Source organism: Jaculus jaculus, chromosome 12, assembly GCF_020740685.1.
Source record: "Jaculus jaculus isolate mJacJac1 chromosome 12, mJacJac1.mat.Y.cur, whole genome shotgun sequence".
NCBI classification, from domain to species: Eukaryota; Metazoa; Chordata; class Mammalia; order Rodentia; family Dipodidae; genus Jaculus; species Jaculus jaculus.
Window position 1 is genome coordinate 32,350,735 of NC_059113.1, and position 20,324 is coordinate 32,371,058.

A 20,324-nucleotide genomic window follows, 5' to 3' on the forward strand; every position below is an offset into this window, starting at 1 on the left:
TGAAACTACACAGTGAATTCTAGGTCGGCCTGGGCTAGAGCGAGGCTGTGCCTCGAAAAACCAAAAAAAAAAAAAAAAAAAAAAAAAAAAAAAGAAATTATTTTTTAAGGGCTGGAGAGATGGCTTAGTGGTTAAGGCATTTGCCTGCAAAGCCAAAGAACTCAGGTTTGATTCCCCAGTGCCCATGTAAGCCAGATGCACAAGGTAGTGCATGTGTCTGGAGTTAGACTGCAGCAGCTAGAGGCCCTGACACACACATCCAGTAATTAAGTATTTTTTACAAAGAATTCTTTAAAACATGTTTTTATTTAATTATTTATTTGAGAGAGAGAGAGAGAGAGGGCATAGGCATGCCATGGCCTCTTGCTCCTGCAGATTAACTCCAGACTCACGTGCACCTTGTGCATCTGGCTTTAAGTGGATACTGGGGAATTGAACCTGGACTGGCAGGCTTTGCAAGCCAGTGCTTTTAACTTCTGAGCCATCTCCTCCACCCACATTCAAAAATTCTTTTTTTTTTTTTTTTTTTTTTTTTTGTTTTGTTTCAAGGTAGGATCTCACTCTAGCCCAGGCTGACTCAGAATTCACTCTGTATTCTAAGGGTGGCTTCCAACTCACAGCAATCCTCCTTCCTCTATCTCTGGAGTGCTGGGATTAAAGGCATGCCCCACCACGCCTGGCTTCAAGAATTCCTTAGCAGTCAGTCCAACACTGGTTTCTCACTGGTGAGGGTTCTTTTTTTTTGAGGTAGGGTCTCATTCTAGCCCAGGCAGACCTTGAACTCACTCTGTAGCTCTAGGCTGGCCTTGAACTTTTGTGATCCTCCTACCTCAGCCTCCTGAGAGCTAGGATGAAAGGCTTGTGCCACCATACCTGGCTCATGGTGAAAGCTTAACTTCAATTTGCTTGACAAATATACAAACTGTCAACCAAGCAGTTTGGCAAACACAGATACCAAAATGAGCCTTGTCACTAGGACTAAAATGCAAGTTGAACATCTTGATCCAAAAAACCAGGGACAGGAAGTGCTTCACATTTTTAAAACATCTGCATTTACATTATGAGATCTCTTGGGCATAAGACTCACAACTAAACACAATATCCATGTATGTTTCCTATACAATTCATGCACATAGCCTAAAAGTCATTTTAAACGATGTGTTACTGTATGTTGACTGTACTCCATCACCAGGCCAGGTGCAGAATGTTCTAAGAGTCAGTGCTCAAAATGGTTCAGATTTTGGCACATTATTTGGGATGCACAATCTGTGTGAAAATGTAATCAATGCTCACAAACCACTTTTAAAGATATTCCTACCACCAATGCCACTAAACTGGCATTCCAGATTATAAACATAGTCATACAACTGATCATTTAATTCAGTTGTTTTTTTTTTTTTTTTTTTTTTTTTTATTTATTTATTTGAGAGAGAGACAGAAAGAGACAGAGAGCGATAGAGAATGGTATGCCAGGGCCTCCAGCCACTGCAAATATGCTTCAGACACGTGCACCCCCTTGTGCATCTGGCTTACATGGGTCCTGGGGAATGGAACCTCAAACTGGAGTCCTTAGGCTTCACAGGCACATGCTTAACCACTAAGCTACCTCTCCAGCCCCTCAGTTGTTTTTATATAAAATTTTTTAAAGATTTATTTTTATTTATTTATTACCATCTGGCTTACATGGGACCTGGTGAATTGAACCTGGGTCCTTAGGCTTCGCAGGCAAGCACCTTAACTGCTAAGCCATCTCTCCAGCCCTAATTCAGTTGTTTAGACACCCTCAATTTGCAGCTATGTAAAGGCTCCCCCACAGTTCTCTCCATTACTTTTTCCCAGATTCTATGTTGCAAGAAAATTCTAGCACTCACCTGTCAGTAGTAAAAATGTAGCCCACAAGGTCCTTACAGCTCAACAGGAGGGCACAAAAGATTACAGCGAAAAGCTCTGCAGGTAAAAGGGTCAAAAGAAATGGCATGGTGAAGAAGGAGACCCACGGGAATGGGGAGCCACCTACAGATGCTGCATGCACTATGAGACCCGGCCAGAGGGGGTCTAGGCACCTGTGATCAGCAAGGAGACCGCTGAGGACTTCTTGGCCTGCTCTATGTCTCCAGCACCCAGCGCATTCCCCACCCTGACGTTGGCTGCCACGCTGAACCCGGAAGGGATCTGAAATGGAAAGGAAACCCACAACAAGATGACTGCACCCATTCTCTCTCTCTCTGCCCCTCTTTCTCTGTTGCTCTCAAATAAATAAAAATAAACAAAAATTTAAAAAACTTCCCTACGTCCTATGTAAGCCAATGCACAAGGGAGCAGTGGCTGGAGACCCCAGCATGCCCATTCTCTCTCTTAAATAAATAAAGAGAAATTAAATATTTTTTGAAAAACCAGGTGTGGTGGCACACACCTTTTATCCCAGTACTTGGGAGGATGAAGCAGGAGGATTGCGGTGAGTTCCAGGCCAGCCTGTGACTACATAGTGAATTCCAAGTCAGCCTGGGGCGGAGCAAAACTCTACCTCGGAAACACGTGTGCACACACACACACACACACACACACACACACACACGCGCGCGCGCGCGCGCACACACACAAGATAGAACTGGGGCTGGAGAGATGGCTTAGTGGTTAAGGTACTTGCCTGAGAAGCCTAAGGATCCAAGTTCAATTCCCAAGCTATTCAAGAAAGCCAGATACCGCCGGGCGTGGTGGCGCACACACTCGGGAGGCAGAGGTAGGAGGATCTCCATGAGACTACAGAGTTAATTCCAGGTCAGCCTGGGCCAGAGTGAGACCCTACGTCAAAAAACCAAAAAAAAAAAAAAAAAAGAAAGCCAGATACCAAAAAGCCAAAAAGTGGTGCAAGTGTCTACTGGCACTGTTTCAGAGACAGAAGGCTCTGGAATACCCCTGCCCCCTTGCCCCTCCACAAATGTTTATTTGCAAGCAGAAAAGGAGAGGAAGAATGGGTGTGCCAGGATCTCTTACTACTACAAATTCCAGATGCCCCCAGCACTGATATATCTCTATCACACCTTCCAAGGCTCAGGGTCCATTGTGGAAGAGGTAGTGGAAAGAATGTAAAAGCCAAAGGAAGGGTAGGACTCCTTACAACGTGCTCCTCCACACACAAAATGGCCTGGATATCCTTGACTCACAGTGCCTGATACTAGCTACACAAGACCATCATAATAGGAGGAAAAGATGATGAATCAAAATAAAAGAGAGACTGATTGGGAGGGGGAGGGGATATGATGGAGAATGGAGTTTCAAAGGGGAAAGTGTCTATAATTATGGAAGTTGTCAATAAAAAAAATCCAGATGCATGCACCACTTTGTGCATCTGGCTTTACATGGGTACTGGGGATTTGAACTTGGGCTGGCATGTTTTGCAAGCAAGTGCCTTTAGCCACTAAGCCATCTCCCCAGTCCATAAATAATTTTTATGTTTTGGTTTTTTGAGGTGGGGTCTTGCTCTATAGAGCTCAGGCTGACCTGGAATTCATTATGGAGTCTCAGGGTGGCCTTGAACACATAGTGATCCTCTGCCTCCTGAGTGCTGGGATTAAAGGTATATGCCACCACACCCAGCAATAAATATATATATTTTTAAATGGCACTAGCAGAAATATAAAGAAGTAGCATTGTGTTATGGTTAGGAATAAGAATTCTAAGCCAGCTGGGCGTGGTGATGCACGCCTTTAATCCCAGCACTCGGGAGGCAGAGGTAGGAGGATCACTGTGAATTCAAAGCCACCCTGAGACTACAGAGTGAATTCCAGGTCAGCCTGGGCTACAGTGAGACCCTACCTTGAAAAACCAAAAAAAAAAAAAAAAAAAAAAAAAGTCCTAAGACAGACTGTCTGGGTTCAAAATCTGACATCAGTAGATCATCTATGTGACTCTAAGTGAGTTACTTAGCTGCTTGTGACCTCTGATAGCTTGTTTTATCTGGTTAAAAAAAAAAGTTCTTGTAATGGAATCTAATAAGTTCATACATGCTAATGACTGTCCAATGAAGATTTACCATTATTCATTTTAAAAAGTTACCACTCATTTGAAAATGAACATTGCCTTGTAAGTCAGGGTAGCTATGGACAGGGTTAAAAAAAATCAGATACACAGATTGAAGAATATAAACTCACTACAGTAAGAAACAGATTTCCTGACAATTTCTTAGTGTGTTAGGGAGAGAGCTGGCAGGCACCACCTTGACCAACCACCCCAAGTTAATGTCACCAGTGATGGCACAATCCTTATCATATGCCTCCTGATACCCTTGTGCCCTGAGGACAAGACATCACTTAAAAAATATTTATTTACTTGAGAGAGAGAGAGAGAAAGAGAAAGGCAGGTGAGAGAGAATGGGTGCACCAGGGCCTCCAGCTACTGCATGCCAGCTCCAGACACATGCACCACCTTATGCATCTGGCTGACATGGGTCCTGGGCAATCGAACCTGGAATCTTTGGCTTGCCAGGCAAGCACCTTAATAGCTAAGCCATCTCTCCAGTTCCAAAACATTAGTTCTTACAGTATTCCCTCCAAAGGTAAAGAGTATGGATGTACTTAGAGGAAACAGAACATATTCAAGGTCAAGGAAGTCAGAGAAAGGCCAAGGATCTGTTCCTAAGTAAAGAACAATGATGAGACATGTCACCTCAATGCCAGGAGGAAACAGTTACAGAGGACATTACCAGAACAATTAATGGCATTTGACTATAGACAGACAAGATGATGGAGCCAGCTAATTGGACACTGTAAGCAGTTGGTGCATCCATAGGAAAGGTACACATCCTTCTTTTGCCTCACGAGAAACAACGTGCACTCTTAAGAGTCTGTTGGAAAGCCTATGACAAAATATGAAAAAGCCTGAATTGTAGGGAAAAAAAGAACAGTCAGGGACTTACACAGAGACATTTGTCCTAGGAAATGCCCCGAGGAACTGAAGCATTAACAATTAAATATTCAATGGGAGTCTGGCTTAAAAATGGGAAGGCTAGGGCTGGAGAGATGGCTTAGCAATTAAGGTGCTTGCCTGGAAAACTCATTCTGAAAGTGGGGAGATAAAGTTAAATGTTTCAAATCGGAATCCCAGCACTCAAGAGGCTGAGGTAGGAGGGTCACCGTGAGTTCAAGGCCAGCTTGGGCTATAGAGTGAGTACCAGGTCAGCCTGGGCTTGAGTGAGACCTTACCTCAAGAAGAAGGAAAAAGGAAGAAGAAGAGGAGGAGGAGGAAGGAAAGGAGGAGAAGAATAAGGAAAAGGAGGAGGAAGAGGGGGAAGAGCAGGAAAGGGAGAAGAAGCGAGAAGGGGAGGAGGAGGAAGAAAAGGAGGAGAAGGAGGTTGTTTTGGAGCTGCACTGTGTTAGAGATGGAAACCAGCAGATCATTTTGGAGTTTTCCACCTACCTCTCCTTCAGCTCCCAGAGAAGACCTGACCATATTATAAAGGCAAAAAGGTTCCTTTCAAGCCAGACGTGGTGGCACATGTCTTTAATCCTAGCACTCGGAGGCAGAGGTGGGAGGATCACTATGAGTTCGAGGCCACCCTGAGACTACATAGTGAATTCCAGGTCAGCCTGAGCTAGAGTGAGACTGCCTTGAAAAACCAAAAAAAAAAAAAAAAAAAAAAAGTTCCTTTCAGCAAAAGGGCCCTTCCAGGCTCCACGGTGGTAAAGCGTGCATGTAAGTGTGTGCGCACGCGTGTGTGCGCACACACACACACTAGAGGTTGAACACTCAGGGCCTTATGTATGCTAAGCAAATGCTTTACTGCATTTTCCAACCCCTTTTCACTTTACTTATTAATTTTTCGAGGTAGGCACTCACTCTAGCCCAGACTGACCTGGAACTCACTATATAGTCTCAGGGTGGCCTCGAACTCACACTGATCCTCCTACCTCTGCCTCCCAAGCGCTGGGATTAAAGGCGTGCGCCACCACGCCCGGCCCCTTTTCACTTTATTTTGAGGCCGGGTTTCACTCAGTTTCCCAGGCTGCCAGGAACTCACTCTAGGCCAGGCAGGCTTGAAACTTGTGATCCTCTTGCCTCGGCCTCCTGACTAGCCGGGGCTATAGGTCTGTGCCCCCATTCCCGGCTCCAGGGTGACATTTCAACGTCCGCCCCCGGTCATGTCACACAGCATTACTCCACCTTACAAAGCTGTGCGCGCACGCGGGGACTCTGGGGATATGAAAGGAGGGAAACGTCTCCCACGTCCACACACCAGATCCCCAAGCACTCACCATGTACACGATGATGGCCAGCTCATAGGCGATGGACTGGGCTCCCAGCTCCACCATGCCGAGGATACCTAGTGAAGACAGACCGCTGAAACCTCGCCACGGCTACAGCCCCTGGTGGCCACCAATTGCCACCACCTGGTTACGCACCGCTCAGGAAGCTGCCGACCTCGTAGGCCCACCACTCGATGCAGAGCATAAACATGCTGGGAATGGCGAGCCGCAGGAAGGATGCCCAGTCCTGCAGGCAGTCCCGGGACCACCCTGCAAGTGCGACACGTGGGCTAGAACCGGGGCCCGGGCAAAAGCAAAGGCTGAACCAGAAGAAAAGAGGCGGCCTTTACCTCCCCAGGTAGCTTGATGCAGTCTTTTGCAGAGAATATAGAGGAAGAGGAGAAGAGCCAGGGCGAACTGGGAAATCACATTGGCCAGTGCGGAACCCCTGTGAAGACCAGCGGCTGTGAGGTCGAATCGTTGCACGCCATCCCCACCCCGACCCTCAGTGAGGAGGGAAGCCCTGTACTCCTGTGGTGCCCTCCTCCTCCTCCTCCTCCTCCTCCTCCAAAGGCCCCTGGGGTCATTTGTGTCCAGGGCAGCATGTTCTGTACCCTGACAGAAACTTCTAAGGTGGCAGACCAGCTAAAGGGCAAGTCCCTCTCCTCCCTGTCCCAAGAGGAGGCCAGACTCACATGACCCCAAGATGCAGGTGGTAGAGAAACAGATAGTTGGCAAGAGCGTTGACAAGGTTGGCTGCGATGCCCGTGACAATCTGAGGCAGAACGATGCCCTGGAACAGGGGGACACGTGAGCCACACTCACCTGAACGTGCGGGGCCGGGGGACTCGGGGACAGTAGAAGGAATCAGCCGGGGACGCCGTACCCTGAAGCTCCTACCTTCCCACTCTCCCATTCCCTCCTCTTCCTCCTCTCTCACTCAGAGCTCTGGCTTCAGATGGGCAGGAGGTGAGAGGGCAGCAGAGGGGGGTGAAGAGAAGCGGATCCTCTCATTACGGGAGAGCGCCGGCACGGGTTAGCAGGGTAGAAGGAGGCATTTTCCACATGAGTGGTATAGGAAATACAGTATTTTCTCCACCAAAATGAAACTTCAGAAAATGGACCAAAAAAGATCGTGTGAGCCTGGTATGGAGGCGCACACCTTTCACCCTCGCGCTAGGGAGGCTGAGGCAGGAGGATTACTGTGAGTTTGAGGCCGGCCTGGGCTACAGTGTGAGTTCCAGGTCAGCCTGGGAAGTGACACTTTGCTTCCAAAACAACAACAACAAAAGACAACAACCACTGCCTCCACAACACACACACACACACACACACACACACACACACACATGCACACACAAGATGGCTTAATGATTAAAGGTACTTGCTTGCAAAGCCTGTCACCCGGATTCAGCTCCCTAGTACCCACGTGAAGCCAGATGTACAAAGTGGCACAAGCATCTGGAGGTTGTTTGAAGCAGCAAGAGACCCTGGTGTGCCCGCCTATACTCACTCTCACTCTCCTCTCTTTCTGCTTGCAAAACATACACACATACATACATATATATATATATACATATATATATATACATATATATATATATACATATATATATACATATATATATATATATGTATATATATATGTATATATATATATATGTATATATATGTATATATATGTATGTATGTATGTATGTATGTATGTATATATATATTGAGAGAGAGAGAGAGAGGGAGGTAGCAATACACACATAGTCTTGTAAAACTGCTTTCCATCATGGCTGATTCTGAGAAACAGGGGCAGGAAAATTGTCCAGTCTACTGATATCTCACATTGAAACTTAGAGCACGGGCTAGAGAGATGGCTTAGAAGTTAAGGTGCTTGCCTGCAAAGCCAAAGGACCTAGCTTCGATTCCCCAGGACTCATGTAAGCCAGATGCACAAGATACACATGTGTCAAGTTTGTTTGCAGTGGCTAAAGGCCTTGACATGCTCATTCTCTCCCTCTCCCTGACTCTGTGTCTCTGTCAAATAAAATTTAAAAAATAAAATAAAATAAAATAAAACAAAAAAAGACTTAGGGAAGAACAGGGAGTGGTGATGCATGCTTGGAATCCCAGCACTGAGAAGGTAGAGGCAAGAGGATCTCCAAGAGGCCAGCCTGAGCTGTGCAGGGAAACAAAACAGACAAAAGGATTTAGAGGACGTAAGGATGTTCCTTAGTGGTACAGTACTTGGCAAGGCCCTGGCTTGTACTCCTAGCATTATAAGAAAAAGTGTGTTTTTTTTTTTTCTTTTGCTCTTTTTTTTCTGTTTTTTTTTTTTTTTTTTTTTTTGAGGTACAGTCTCACTCTAGCCCAGGCTGACCTGGAATTCACTATGTCTGTGAAGGGTACTCTCATAGTGATCCTCCTCCCTCAGCCCCCAAAGTGCTGGGATTAAAGGTGTGTACCACTATGCCCAGCCTCTTTTTTATTTTAGCAATAATTTTTAAAGTATTTTTAAAAATTTTTTGTTTATTTTATTTATTTATTTGAGAGCTACAGAGAGAGAGAGAGAGAGAATGGGCACACCAGGGCCTCCAGCCACTGCAAATGAACTCCAGACGTGTGCGCTCCCTTGTGCACCTGGCTAACGTGGGTCCTAGGGAATCGAGCCTTGAACTGGGGTCCTTAGGCTTCATAGACAAGTGCTTAACCGCTAAGCCATCTCTCCAGCCCTTTAAAAGTATTTTTATTTATTTATTTGAGAGAGAAGCAGAGAGATAGAGAAAGAGAATGGGTGTGCCAGGGTTTCTTGCTACTACAAACAAACTCCAGATGCAAGCTGTGCATCTGGCTTTACGTGGGTACTAGAGAATTGAATCCAGACCTGCACGTTTTATAAGCATGAGCCTTTAACCACTTGGCCATCTCCCAGTCCTCCTTTATTATTATTATTGTTATATGTAACCCAGGCTGCCCTCAAACTCACTATGTAGCTGAGGATGACCTTGAACTCCTGATCCTCTTGCCACCACCTCCCAAGTGCTGGGATTACAGGTGTGGGTCACTGCGCCTATTTCATGCGGCGCCGGGGACTAAACACACAGCGCTTCGCGCGTGCTGGACAAACGCTGTACCAACCGTTCTACATCACCAGGCAGAAAAATTTCTTAAGTCGTAAACCAAAGTAACATTTAGGGCATGATTGAGAAATCACAGTGAGCTCACGACACCAAAATCTGTCCTGCCATGCATCAGGACAGGATGAAGAGCTGACGTCACCTGCAGAGATGACAGTTTCTCCGGAGTCTCCATAAGGCGCATCACTATGCTATCTTACTATCTTCCTTGAATGACAGCTGCTTGTTTAAAAAAATTGTGTGTGTGAGCGTGAGTACACGTGAACATGTGGAGGTCAGAGGTCAACTCTGGCGTTGGTCCACACGTTCCGCCTTGTTTGAGGCAGGGTCTCCTGTTCCCTGCTGCTTAAACCAGGCTGGATCACCTGAGAACTCCCAGGGACTCTCCTCCCCCGACCTCCTACCTCACCACAGAAGTGCTGGGAATACTGGCACATGCAACGGTGTCCAGCTTTACCTGGGTTCTGGGGATCCGAACTCAGAGCCTCACACTTGGGCAGCAAGCGCTTTACCCACTGAGCCACCTCCAGTCCCCTACCGCTACTTTCTTACTGAGAACTTTTGTCCTCAGAATCACAGATCATAAGAAATTTTGCTTCAGGAAAAAGCAAACCTCCCATTCTTGCCTGGAAGATTGTCGTTACTTTAACAAACAAACAACTGGGTGGAGGGGGAGACGGGCTTGAGAGATTAGCTCAGGGGTTAAAGTTGTTTGAAAAGCCTACCGGCCTGGGGTTTGATTCTCCAGTACCCACATAAAACTAGTTGCCCAGAGTGGCGCAAGAAGCCCTGCCATGCCCATTCTCTCCCTCTCTTCCCCCCTCTCCATCTCTTGCTCTCTCTTTCTTGCTAATAAACAAATAATATTTGGGCTGGAGAGCTGGCTCATAGGTTAAAGGCACTTGTTGGCAAAGCCTGAATACTCGGGTTGGATTCCCCAGTACCCATATAAAGCCAGACACAGTGGCACATGTGTCTGGAGTTTGTCTGTAGCAGCAGGAGATCCTGGTGCACCCTTACACACATTCTCTCTCTCCCTCTCAAATGATTTAAAAAAACAATGATCCCCTCCTTGTTTAACAGTATGCAACTTTGAGGTTTAACTGCCCATCCTGTTTTTACTATAAACATCATGTGGCTATTTCCAATAAAAGCTGACATTCCCAACAGGCCAGGGCTGCGTCTTGAGATCCTGAACTCAGATGCAGACCTGGTGCGCCAGCTTTCCTCTTTTTCTTTCTTTCTACCCAATAAAACTTGGCCTCACAAAGAAGAAGGAGGAGGAGGAGGAGGAGGAAGAAGTAGTAGTTGTCTTGGGGGAAAGGTGCTTAAAAAAAAAGCAACTTAAACCAGGCATGGTGATGGTGCACACTTCTAATCTTTTTAAAACTTGGAGGTTGAAAACTTCCCAGTAAGCACTTCTCTTAATGTTCATACCCATATATTAATGCTACTCTCACTTTTGCTTAGAGAAGCTTCTCTTTTCAGATGGCAGTGACCTCAGGATGACTCAGAAGGCATCATGGTGCTGAGAAGTGACGGAGGAGTGCTCAGCATTGCAATTATCTCTATCACACCTTCCATGGCTCAGGGTCTATTGCGTAAAAGGTGGCGGAAAGAATGTAAGAGCCAAAGGAAGGGTAGGACTCCTTACAATGTGTTCTTCCAGACACAAAATGGCCTGGATATCCATAACCTCACAGCACCTGACACTACCTAAACAAAACCATCATAATAGGAGGAAAAGATCAAAATAAAACAGACTGATTGAGAGGGGGCGGGGATATAATGGAGAGTGGAGTTTCAAAGGGGAAAGTGGGGGGTAGGGAATTACCATGGGATATTATTTACAATTATGGAAGTTGTCAATAAAAAATTAAAATGAAAAAATAAATAATTTTTTTAATTCACATTTTAAAAAAATGTTGGGGGCTGGAAGATGGGTTAGCAGTTAAGCACTTGCCTGTGAAGCCTAAGGACCCCGGTTCAAGGCTCGATTCCCAGGACCCACGTTAGCCAGACGCACAAGGGAGCGCACTCATCTGGAGTTCATTTGCAGTGGCTGGAAGCCCTAGCGTGCCCATTCTCTCTCTCTCTGTCTGTCTCTTTATCTGTCTGTCGCTCTCAAATAAATAAATAAAAATAAACCAAAAATTAAAAAAAAAATGTTGGAGGTTGAGGTAGGAAGCTCGCCATGAGTTTGAGGCCAAACTGGGAATACAGAGGAATGCCAGGTCAGCCAGGGCTACAGTGAGATCTTACCTTGAAAAAAAAACAAAAGACCAGCTTCGGGCTAGGAGTATGGCTCAGTGATAAAATACTTAAGCATGCCTGAGGACCTGGATTCCATCCCCAGCACTGGGGGTGGGGGGGCATGCAGTTCAATTCAACGTCTACTCTAGGCACAGAGCATCCATCCTGCAAGGCCCTGTCCACAATGGTCTGCATGCACCTGCTTCCATATGCCTGAGCTTTGCACCTCCCAGGCGTTAGAGACCGTGTGTCCGTGTTAGGCTGGACCTGATAACAGCCCCTTACACATAGCCCTGCTCCATACTCTGTGCCCACTCCAGCCACTGCAAACAGACTCCAGATGCATGGGCCACCTTGGGCATCTGCCGTAAATGGGTCCTAGGGAATCGGACCTGGGTCCTTAGGCTTCACAGGCCAATGCCCTAACCACTAAGCCATCTCTTCAGCCCCTTCTGTTGGATTTTTTGAGAAGGGGTTTTACTATAAGCCCAGACTGGCTTTGAACTCATTATCCTCTTGCCTCCTGAGTCCTAGGATGACAAATGTGTCATCACACCTGGTTCTTTCTAGAAACTCTTGTCCTAAGGCTTCCCCCTTGTCTGGTAAGACAGTCCCTTCTCCTTGCCTCAAGAAAAGTGGGGGCCTCCGGACAAACTAACCACAGGGACAGGCTCCCTGGAGACAGCCAGGACACGCTGACCCTCAGCCCTCACCAGGGAGCCTGCATCAGTCACATCAAGGAGCCAAAGAACATGGAGGTGCTAACCTTAAGACTGCCAATGGCAATATTTCCAAATGGAAACTGAACTGGATACGAATGTTGCTGAGCCAAGAACAATGCTTCTTTCCTTGATGCCCCTTACTAGACCTCTCCACAGCAAAGTCCTATGTGCATGAGCCCCAAACCATCTCTCAGTGGCTCTTGGGAGACTAGCTCCCTCCACCCTGGTCTCCCAGAATCGCTGAGTATGTGCAGACCCCCAGATTCCATGAGCCTCCCAAAGGAAAAAGAGAGTTCGCGTTACCTGGTTGAGCAAGTATTTAACTTGTAATGTGTAAAGAAAGGCTGCCTACAAGAGAACAAGAGGAGGGTTAGTACTCTGGACTGGCCACGCATCACAGAGCTGGGGAGGGGAGGGGGAGACGGGACAGGAGGCTTGCATCACAGCTGAGGCCTGGCTGCCCTCTGCTCCCTCTCTGAACCACAAAGCCTAATCGGAGCATGGGGGCAGGGCAGGTGCCTATGGCCTAGGGGCTTCCCACATCTCCTTTGTGGATGGACATGATCCAACAATCCCCTTGTTAGGATTTGAACCAGAGACGTCCCCCATAGGCTCATGAACTTGAACATGTAATCCCCAGATACCGGTGCTATTTTGGAAGGTTGTGGAACCTTCTAGATGTGGCATCTACCTGGAAGACATATGGCCCTAGTGTGGGACTAGAGGGTTCTAAGCTGGCCCCACTCCAGGCCTGAGCTCTCTGATTTGGGGTGGGTTACTGAGCTATGGGCAGAGCTTCTGGGGTCACTGACGGGAACCACTCCTACTGCTGTGTCTTCCCTACCAGGAAACCATGACCTAAAAGTAAATCTTTCTTCTCTTCTCCTAGGTTGCTTTTCTCGGGTAGGGTGTCCTTGCACTAAGAGAAGTATGCGCCTAATCCATGGCTGGCGAAAGGAAGTACGGTCTCCTCAGGTGCACCCTTCTGGGATGTGCAGGAGTAACTTGGTCAGCTACTCAGTGTAGCCAGACTATTGTCCTGCTTGATGGAACACTGAAAGATTATCATACTTAGGGCTGGGGAAATAATAGCCTAGCAGTTAAGGTGCTTGCCTGCGAAGCCTAAGGACCCTGGTTTGATTCCTCAGGACCCACATAAGCCAGATGCACAAGGAGGTACATGTGTCTGGAGTTCATTTGCCCTGGCATGCCTGTTCTCTCTTTCTTTCTGCCTCTTCCTCTCTCTCTCTCAAATAAATAAATAAATAGATAAATAATTTTTTTTTAAGTAAAAAGAAAAAGATGATCATATCTAAATGTTTATAGGATAAGGCTGGGGGTTATAACTAAGTGACAGAGTGCTTAACTAGCCTGTGAGGCCCTAGATTCCATCCCCAGTACTGAAAAAAAAAATCAAATTTCATTTTAGGATAAATTAAAAGGCACAATGGCAACTATGAGAGCAAATGGCTACCATTAATGGGCTAAACTGGGTCCCCAAAATTCACACATTGAAGCCCTATCCACCACCTTGCAATGGCAGTTGGAGGTCTTTAAAGAGGTGATAAGTAGGCTCGGTGGTTTAGGCGTCTGCCTGCAAAGCCTAAGGACCTGGGTTTGATTTCCCCAGTACCCATGTAAAGCCAGAAGCACAAAATGGCCCATGCTTCTGGAGTCTGTTTGCAGTGGCAGGAGGGCCTGGTGTGCCCATTCTCACTATCTCCTCTCTATTTCTCTGTGTGCAAATAAATAAATGTATTTTGAAGGTGACTTAGTGAAAATGAGGATATATGAATGGAGCCCTAATCAATAGGACTAGTGTCCTTACAAAAAGAGATTCCAGGGGGCTGGAGAGATGGCTTAGCAGTTAAGCGCATGCCTGTGAAGGCTAAGCACCCCAGTTCAAGGCTTGATTCCCTAGGACCCACATGAGCCAGATGCACAAGGGGGCACATGCGTCTGGAGTTTGTTTGCAGTGGCTGGAGGCCCTGGCACGCCCATTCTCTCTTTCTCTCTCTTTCTCTCTCTCTGCCTCTTTCTCTCTCTGTTTGTCGCTCTCAAATACATAAATAAAAATAAACAAAAAATAAAAAAACAAAAACAAAAAGAGATTCCAGGGGTTTTATACACAGGAGGGGTGAACTTGTGACATGGGAACAAAAGGGAGACTCCAACAAGCCAAGGGTAGAGGCCACAGAGGAAACCAGTCAGGCCCACACCTAGACCTTCAACCTTCAGAATTATGAAAAAAAACACATTTCTGTTTAGTCCCCAGTTTGGCATTATGTTGTGGCAGCCCCAGAAACACTTGCTGCACTCTCTAATTGAATAAACTTGGCTTTGACTGTTCATTGACCACCTACAACCGGCTATTAAACATTAATGCACGCTCACAGTGCTCTTCCCCAGCACCTACTCAAAAGTCTAAAGGTTAAAGTGATGCCCTCGGAGGTTCTGGGGTGAATAAGGCTTTACACCTTAAAAAAAAAAAGTCACGACTCTTCTCCCTGGATGACCCTGAGTGAGGACATTGGAGCTACAGGAAGTCAAGTTCCTGGAATTCTGTTGCCCCCACGATGGAGCTTCTTTTGTTTCTTTTCTTTTGTTTCTGTGAGAGATAAATGCTGATGTGTCCTTAATGGACGTAATTAAAATCATGCTTCTGTGGAGTCAGTGTCACGTAGGAGAACCACGTCAGGCTTGACTGACACCTGGGGCTGGTCATGTCCCAGTCACTTTCCACTCACGGACCCAAAAGTGGAGCCTCTGAACCCTTGAGAACTCACAGGAAGAGCCGGAATGAAGATCATGACATAGGTCTGGGTGAGCCTATACGATGGAAAACAGCGAAAATGATTACAAAGGCCTACATCACGTGGAAAAGAGGCAGAATGAAACAAGAGAACCCTTCCGCATCCTTGGGTTTCTCTAAATACATGGATTTAAGCTTTCTAAATAAGTGGATAGAATGATCAACTTTACACATAAAGCTTTGTTATAACCTAAGTTACCTTCCTCGCTTCCTTGAAGACGTTAGCTCTTGAACAGGGCTTCTCCGCCCCACACTGGCTGGATTGCTCACAATCCCCCGCTGTGAGAGCTGCAGGGTGTCTCTCAGCCTGCCTGGCCTCCACCAGTGGCCACCCCCTTTACCCACTGCGATATCCAGACAGGTCCTCAAATATAGCCAAATGGCTCTGGGTTCAGAGTCACTGGTACGGGACAAGCACGTTTTAACAACTGCGTCTCAAAAAAGGCAGCTCACCAGACTCACCCCAAGAGATCTGAAATTACCAATGCCCAGGCCTTGTCTGGACCAGTAGCCTGGAGAAGTTATCTATAGAGCCAGGTGACTTTAATACCAACTGGGATCAGAAACCACTCAGCAATGAACAAGCCACAACCCGTCATCACGGGAGGATGTTTTGGAAATCGAACTGCACTCGGAACGGGAACTTCAGCACTCAGGAGCCAGGCACCGAACAGCCGAGCTCAGTATGAACCCCATCTTGGTATGGGGGCCTTGTCCCTGGCCTTTGTCACCCCAGAAAGCTGAGCCTGGACTTCTTTCTCCAGGGATGGATGCGAGCCCCGCCCCGCCCCGCCCCGCCCGACCTGGACACATCCGGGTCCTGTCTGAAGAGCAGCAGGATGTGCTCCGTGTTGATGAAGAGGGCCCAGCAGGGGAAGCAACAGAGCAGCAGGATGAGCAAGCCTTTCTGCAGGATCACCCCCACGTGCTTCAAGTTCTGGCTTCCGAATGTCTGGGGAGCACGGAGACAGAGAGACGGACACGTTAGCCTAGAAATGGCCACATCCTGGATAGCCCCCCCACCCCACCCCCAGAAGCCTTCCGTCATGTCTCAGAAGGAAGCAGGGATCTTTAAGATCACGTGGCTGAACTGAGAGCTGGGGCTCAGTACCATTGCCCCCCGCCCCAGGAGTGTGTGACACATTGCTAGTCCAAAGTGGGACCCAAGGAACAATTTTCTTTCTTTTTTTTTTTTGTAAGTCCTCGTGTGGTTCTTGTGTGCAATCAGGTTTGTGTTAACTGCAACTTGTTAGAAATGCAGATTCTTGGGCCCAACTCCAGACCTACTAATGGGGGAAAGTGGGTCAAGTACCAGGGGTGGGGAGGTGCCAGCTCCTACCAACTTATAAAAGACAGAATGTGTGCATGTCTTCCCAGCTTCCTATTGGGTGGCATCTCCATGGGCGCTTCAGACTAGCCATGGAGGGGCACACACACCGGTGTGATCGGCAAATACAGAAAGCCCGACTTAGGATGGACCGTGTTAACAACTGTTCAACTTTCAAGATGGCACAGTGATGAACAATCTTGAACTTTGATTTTGTCTCTTTCCCTGGACTACTGAGAAGTGGTATGATCTTCTCATGCAGGGAACCAGTGGGTTCTTGAGTCCACAGTGTGCCACATTGCTGAGTGGGGGCTATACATTTTCAGTTTACATACCTTCCACTTAAACTGGGCTACAAGGAGCATCTGTCTGCGAGTTGGAATGCCACCTCCCAGAAGAATGGTGAATATTTACCTATGCCCCTGGGCTGTGCCAGGCCCTCTAGGAGATTCTGATTGCAGGCCAGTTTTATTTCTTTAATTTTGTCGAGGTAGGGTCTCACTCTAGCTCAGGCTGCTCTGTAGTCTCAGGGTGGCCTTGAACTCATGGCGATCCTCCTACCTCTGCCTCCCGAGTGCTGGGATTAAAGGTGTGCGCCACCGCGCCTGGCATGCAGGGTCAGTTCTAGATGGCCGGAACCATACTAAACTCAAGTATGTGTGACTGGGGGAGGAGGGAGGACTTGTACAAAATGTCCCAGATTTGCCTATTTGGTCAAAGGTAATGTAAGACAGTCATGCAGACAACACAACTTCCAAGGACACAGAGTAGTCTAGGTGAAAGCTAATAAGAGAACTGGGGCTGGAGAGATGGCTTAGCGGTTAAGCGCTTGCTTGTGAAGCCTAAGGACCCCGGTTCGAGGCTCGATTCCCCAAGACTCATGTTAGCCAGATGCACAAGGGGGAGCACACGTCTGAAGTTCATCTGCAGCGGCTGGAGGCCCTGGTGTGCCCATTCTCTCTCTCTCTCCCTCCCTCTCTGTCTGTCACTTTCAAATAAACAAAAAATTAAAAAAAAGAGAGAGAACCGGAGTCCACGGCCGGCTGTCACAGGAGCTCGCAGCTGTGGATTTCTTCATCCACGTGCGCACACACGGGGCTCTTCCACCCACACTGAAGAGAAGGTTGCGACCACTTCATTTACCTGGGAGATGAGCGTGTCACATGCAGAAGATAAGCCGTGTCCCACTGAAATGCCAGTGACATTAATAACCTGGAAGTGAATCAAAGGTAAGAAAGAGGTAAGGCAGTCAGTTCTCAGTTCCTGCTGATCGGAGCCTGTTGAGCTCTTCCTCTAGCATCTACAAACTAATGGAGTCACCTCTCAGAACCCCAGATCAGCGGGGCCAGCTGAAGGGACAGGCACAAATGCTAGGCCAGGGCTTGTGACACAGTTTTCTGTCTTAAAGTCTGAGACATTTTGCCCTTTAGCTTCAGTGAGTCACAAGTACATCTACAAGAAGGCAGTGTGGCAATGCAGAACTTTCTGCACTGGACACATGCCCGATACTTAGCATCAGCCGAATGTCTCTGAGCCAAAAATCCCACAGCTGCAATGTTCGGAAATATGAACCATGAGTGCTGATATGCCAACACACAGGGTTTCAGGGTTTGGAGTGTGGGATGAAGGATGCGCAACAAGTAATTCTGGGAAAATACTCAAAAATCCAACAGGGCTGGAGAGGTGACTTAGCAGTGAAGGCGCTTGCCTGCAAAGCCTAAGGACCCACGTTCGACTCTCCAGATCCCACCTTAGCCAGATGCAAAAAAGTGAGGCAAGCACAAAGTCGCATGTGCCCACTAGGTGGCGCAAGCATCTGGCGTTTGATTGCAGGGGCTGAGGCCCTGGCAGGCCAATTCTCTCTCTCTCCCTCATCTCTCTCTCTCTCTCTCTCTCTGTCTCTGTCACTCTCTAAAATAAAAAAAAATAATTTTTAAAAATCCAAAACAGACTCAGAGACATATCTGGTCCCAAGCATTTCAGACAAGGGACGCTCCACCAGCCTGGATGGGTCCAAACCCAGCAGGACAAGAGTGGTGCAGAAGCAAGTGTGAAGTCAAGGCTAATGCCCCCACCTGGAGGCTCTGAGTCACAGTTGCCTTCTCTAGGGTCAGCAACGAATCCCTAGAGTCTCTGAGGCTGCACCAGCTCCAAGCCGGGCTGCTGGTCCACTTGAGCCCGCAGTGAGGGACACGTGGATAGTAGCCCAAGCTGAGCCCACTGTCAGGGCTGACAGCGATAAGACCTTGCACCACCCCTTGCAAGTCCTTGGCCAGGAGAAACCTGGGGCTTGCTCCAATATATTTCTGTCTTCCCTGGGGTTTTCAAACAAGGGATTGAAGTGTATCTCAGTGGTAGAGGGCTTATGTATTGTGCAAGAGGCCCCCAGCATCTGGAGAAGAAAAAAAGGAAGAGGGGAAAGGAAGGAAGAGAAGGGGAGGGGAGAGGTAGGGAGGGGAGGGTAAAAGTTATAACCCCATTGTGGGCCAAAGGGCATCTGTGCTCAAAACCAAGGAGAACCAAGCTTGAAATTACTCATGTTGCTCCGAAAGCAAAATGAAGTCATTTAAACACACGTCGGTTGAGCCTTCCAAGCAGTGCAGAGAATTTAAATGCTGAGAGGGACCAGCAAGCAAGGAGAATGTGTCTTGACAGTGCAGGAAGAGAGGAGACTGGGCGAGTGAGAACATAGCTTGCCAACAGCCAGAGCCCATTTCTTCCAGAAACATGTAAGTGACCAAGCCAAACACGTTGGTAGGGCTTGGCTTTATATAACCAGTTAACAATCCCTGACAGAGACTAGTGGCACATTTCCTTGTCCATGGGGTTTGTATAAAGAGAGGACCTGGGGTTCCTTCCGACCCAATTTCAGGCTTGGAAACTAGTTTGAATCTAGATTCCCCCTTCTCATTCTATTTGAGACCGGAAGGGGTAGAGTGTGGGGGAATCGAGGCCTCGTGATGTCATATGACTCCAAAGCAACTTTTGCAATTCTTTTCCCCCACATGTGGCACCAAGAGCAGGAACCAGAGCGCCACAGATTACACATCAGATGATGTGGCAGACAGAATCATGCCTTCCAAAGATTCTCCCACTCCAAGTCCCTATAACTTGAGACTCTACAAGGTCACCCACAAAGGAGTTACTAAGGTTGCACCCCATTTCAGACTCCTGACTTCCAGCACTGAAAGAAAATTCACAGTACGGTTTAAACCACCGAGCTATGGTCATTTGTCACGGCAGCAGGCGACACCAAACAGACAGCTTTCCTAAGCCTCATACGTACCGCGATCGCCAGTGTGACAGCGTCCAGCTCCAGCTTGCCCAGGTGGCCACAGAACACTGAGCTTATGAAACTGATCAGGAATATCATCAGCTGGGCCAAGAACTAGGAAAAGAGGGAGCAGGAGGGGAGATGAGTGGTAACCAGCACAGCCCAGGGAGCAGTGTGGTGCCTCCTGCAAAACACTCCCCTAGGGAGAGAAACCTGGCTTCCAGAGCACCACAGACAGCTTGCATGGCAGACTTCCGTGTCTCAGGGTCTTTTTTAAAATAGTAAAATACTGGGCTGGAGAGATGGCTTAGCGGTTAAGCACTTGCCTGTGAAGCCTAAGGACCCCAGTTCCAGGCTCGATTCCCCAGGACCCTTGTTAGCCAGATGCACAAGGGGGCGTACGCATCTGGAATTTGTTTGTTCATTTGCAGTGGCTGGAGGCCCTGGTGCGCCCATTTCTCTCTCTCTCAAATAATTATTTTTTAATGAACAAAATATTTTAAAAAATAGTAAAATACTTACTTACAACCATTGGGTCACAATTGCATTTTAAAAGGTGGTTTTTT

At 47.4% G+C, this 20,324-nt stretch overlaps 1 protein-coding gene across 1 annotated transcript in view; it reads right to left on the minus strand.

Annotated features, from left to right (window-relative positions):
* The window catches only part of LOC101608646 (multidrug and toxin extrusion protein 1), a 49,982-nt gene that overhangs the window by 19,626 nt on the left and 10,032 nt on the right, over positions 1 to 20,324 (minus strand). The window contains exons 2-12 of the mRNA XM_045131393.1: positions 19,771 to 19,872; positions 17,628 to 17,696; positions 15,961 to 16,109; positions 15,132 to 15,174; positions 12,649 to 12,693; positions 6,938 to 7,035; positions 6,593 to 6,690; positions 6,399 to 6,512; positions 6,252 to 6,319; positions 2,064 to 2,172; positions 1,872 to 1,947 (exon numbers count right to left, since the gene is read on the minus strand). Coding sequence (XP_044987328.1) covers positions 1,872 to 1,947; positions 2,064 to 2,172; positions 6,252 to 6,319; positions 6,399 to 6,512; positions 6,593 to 6,690; positions 6,938 to 7,035; positions 12,649 to 12,693; positions 15,132 to 15,174; positions 15,961 to 16,109; positions 17,628 to 17,696; positions 19,771 to 19,872 — 971 coding nt within the window. The remainder of the gene's footprint in view (positions 1 to 1,871; positions 1,948 to 2,063; positions 2,173 to 6,251; positions 6,320 to 6,398; positions 6,513 to 6,592; positions 6,691 to 6,937; positions 7,036 to 12,648; positions 12,694 to 15,131; positions 15,175 to 15,960; positions 16,110 to 17,627; positions 17,697 to 19,770; positions 19,873 to 20,324) is intronic.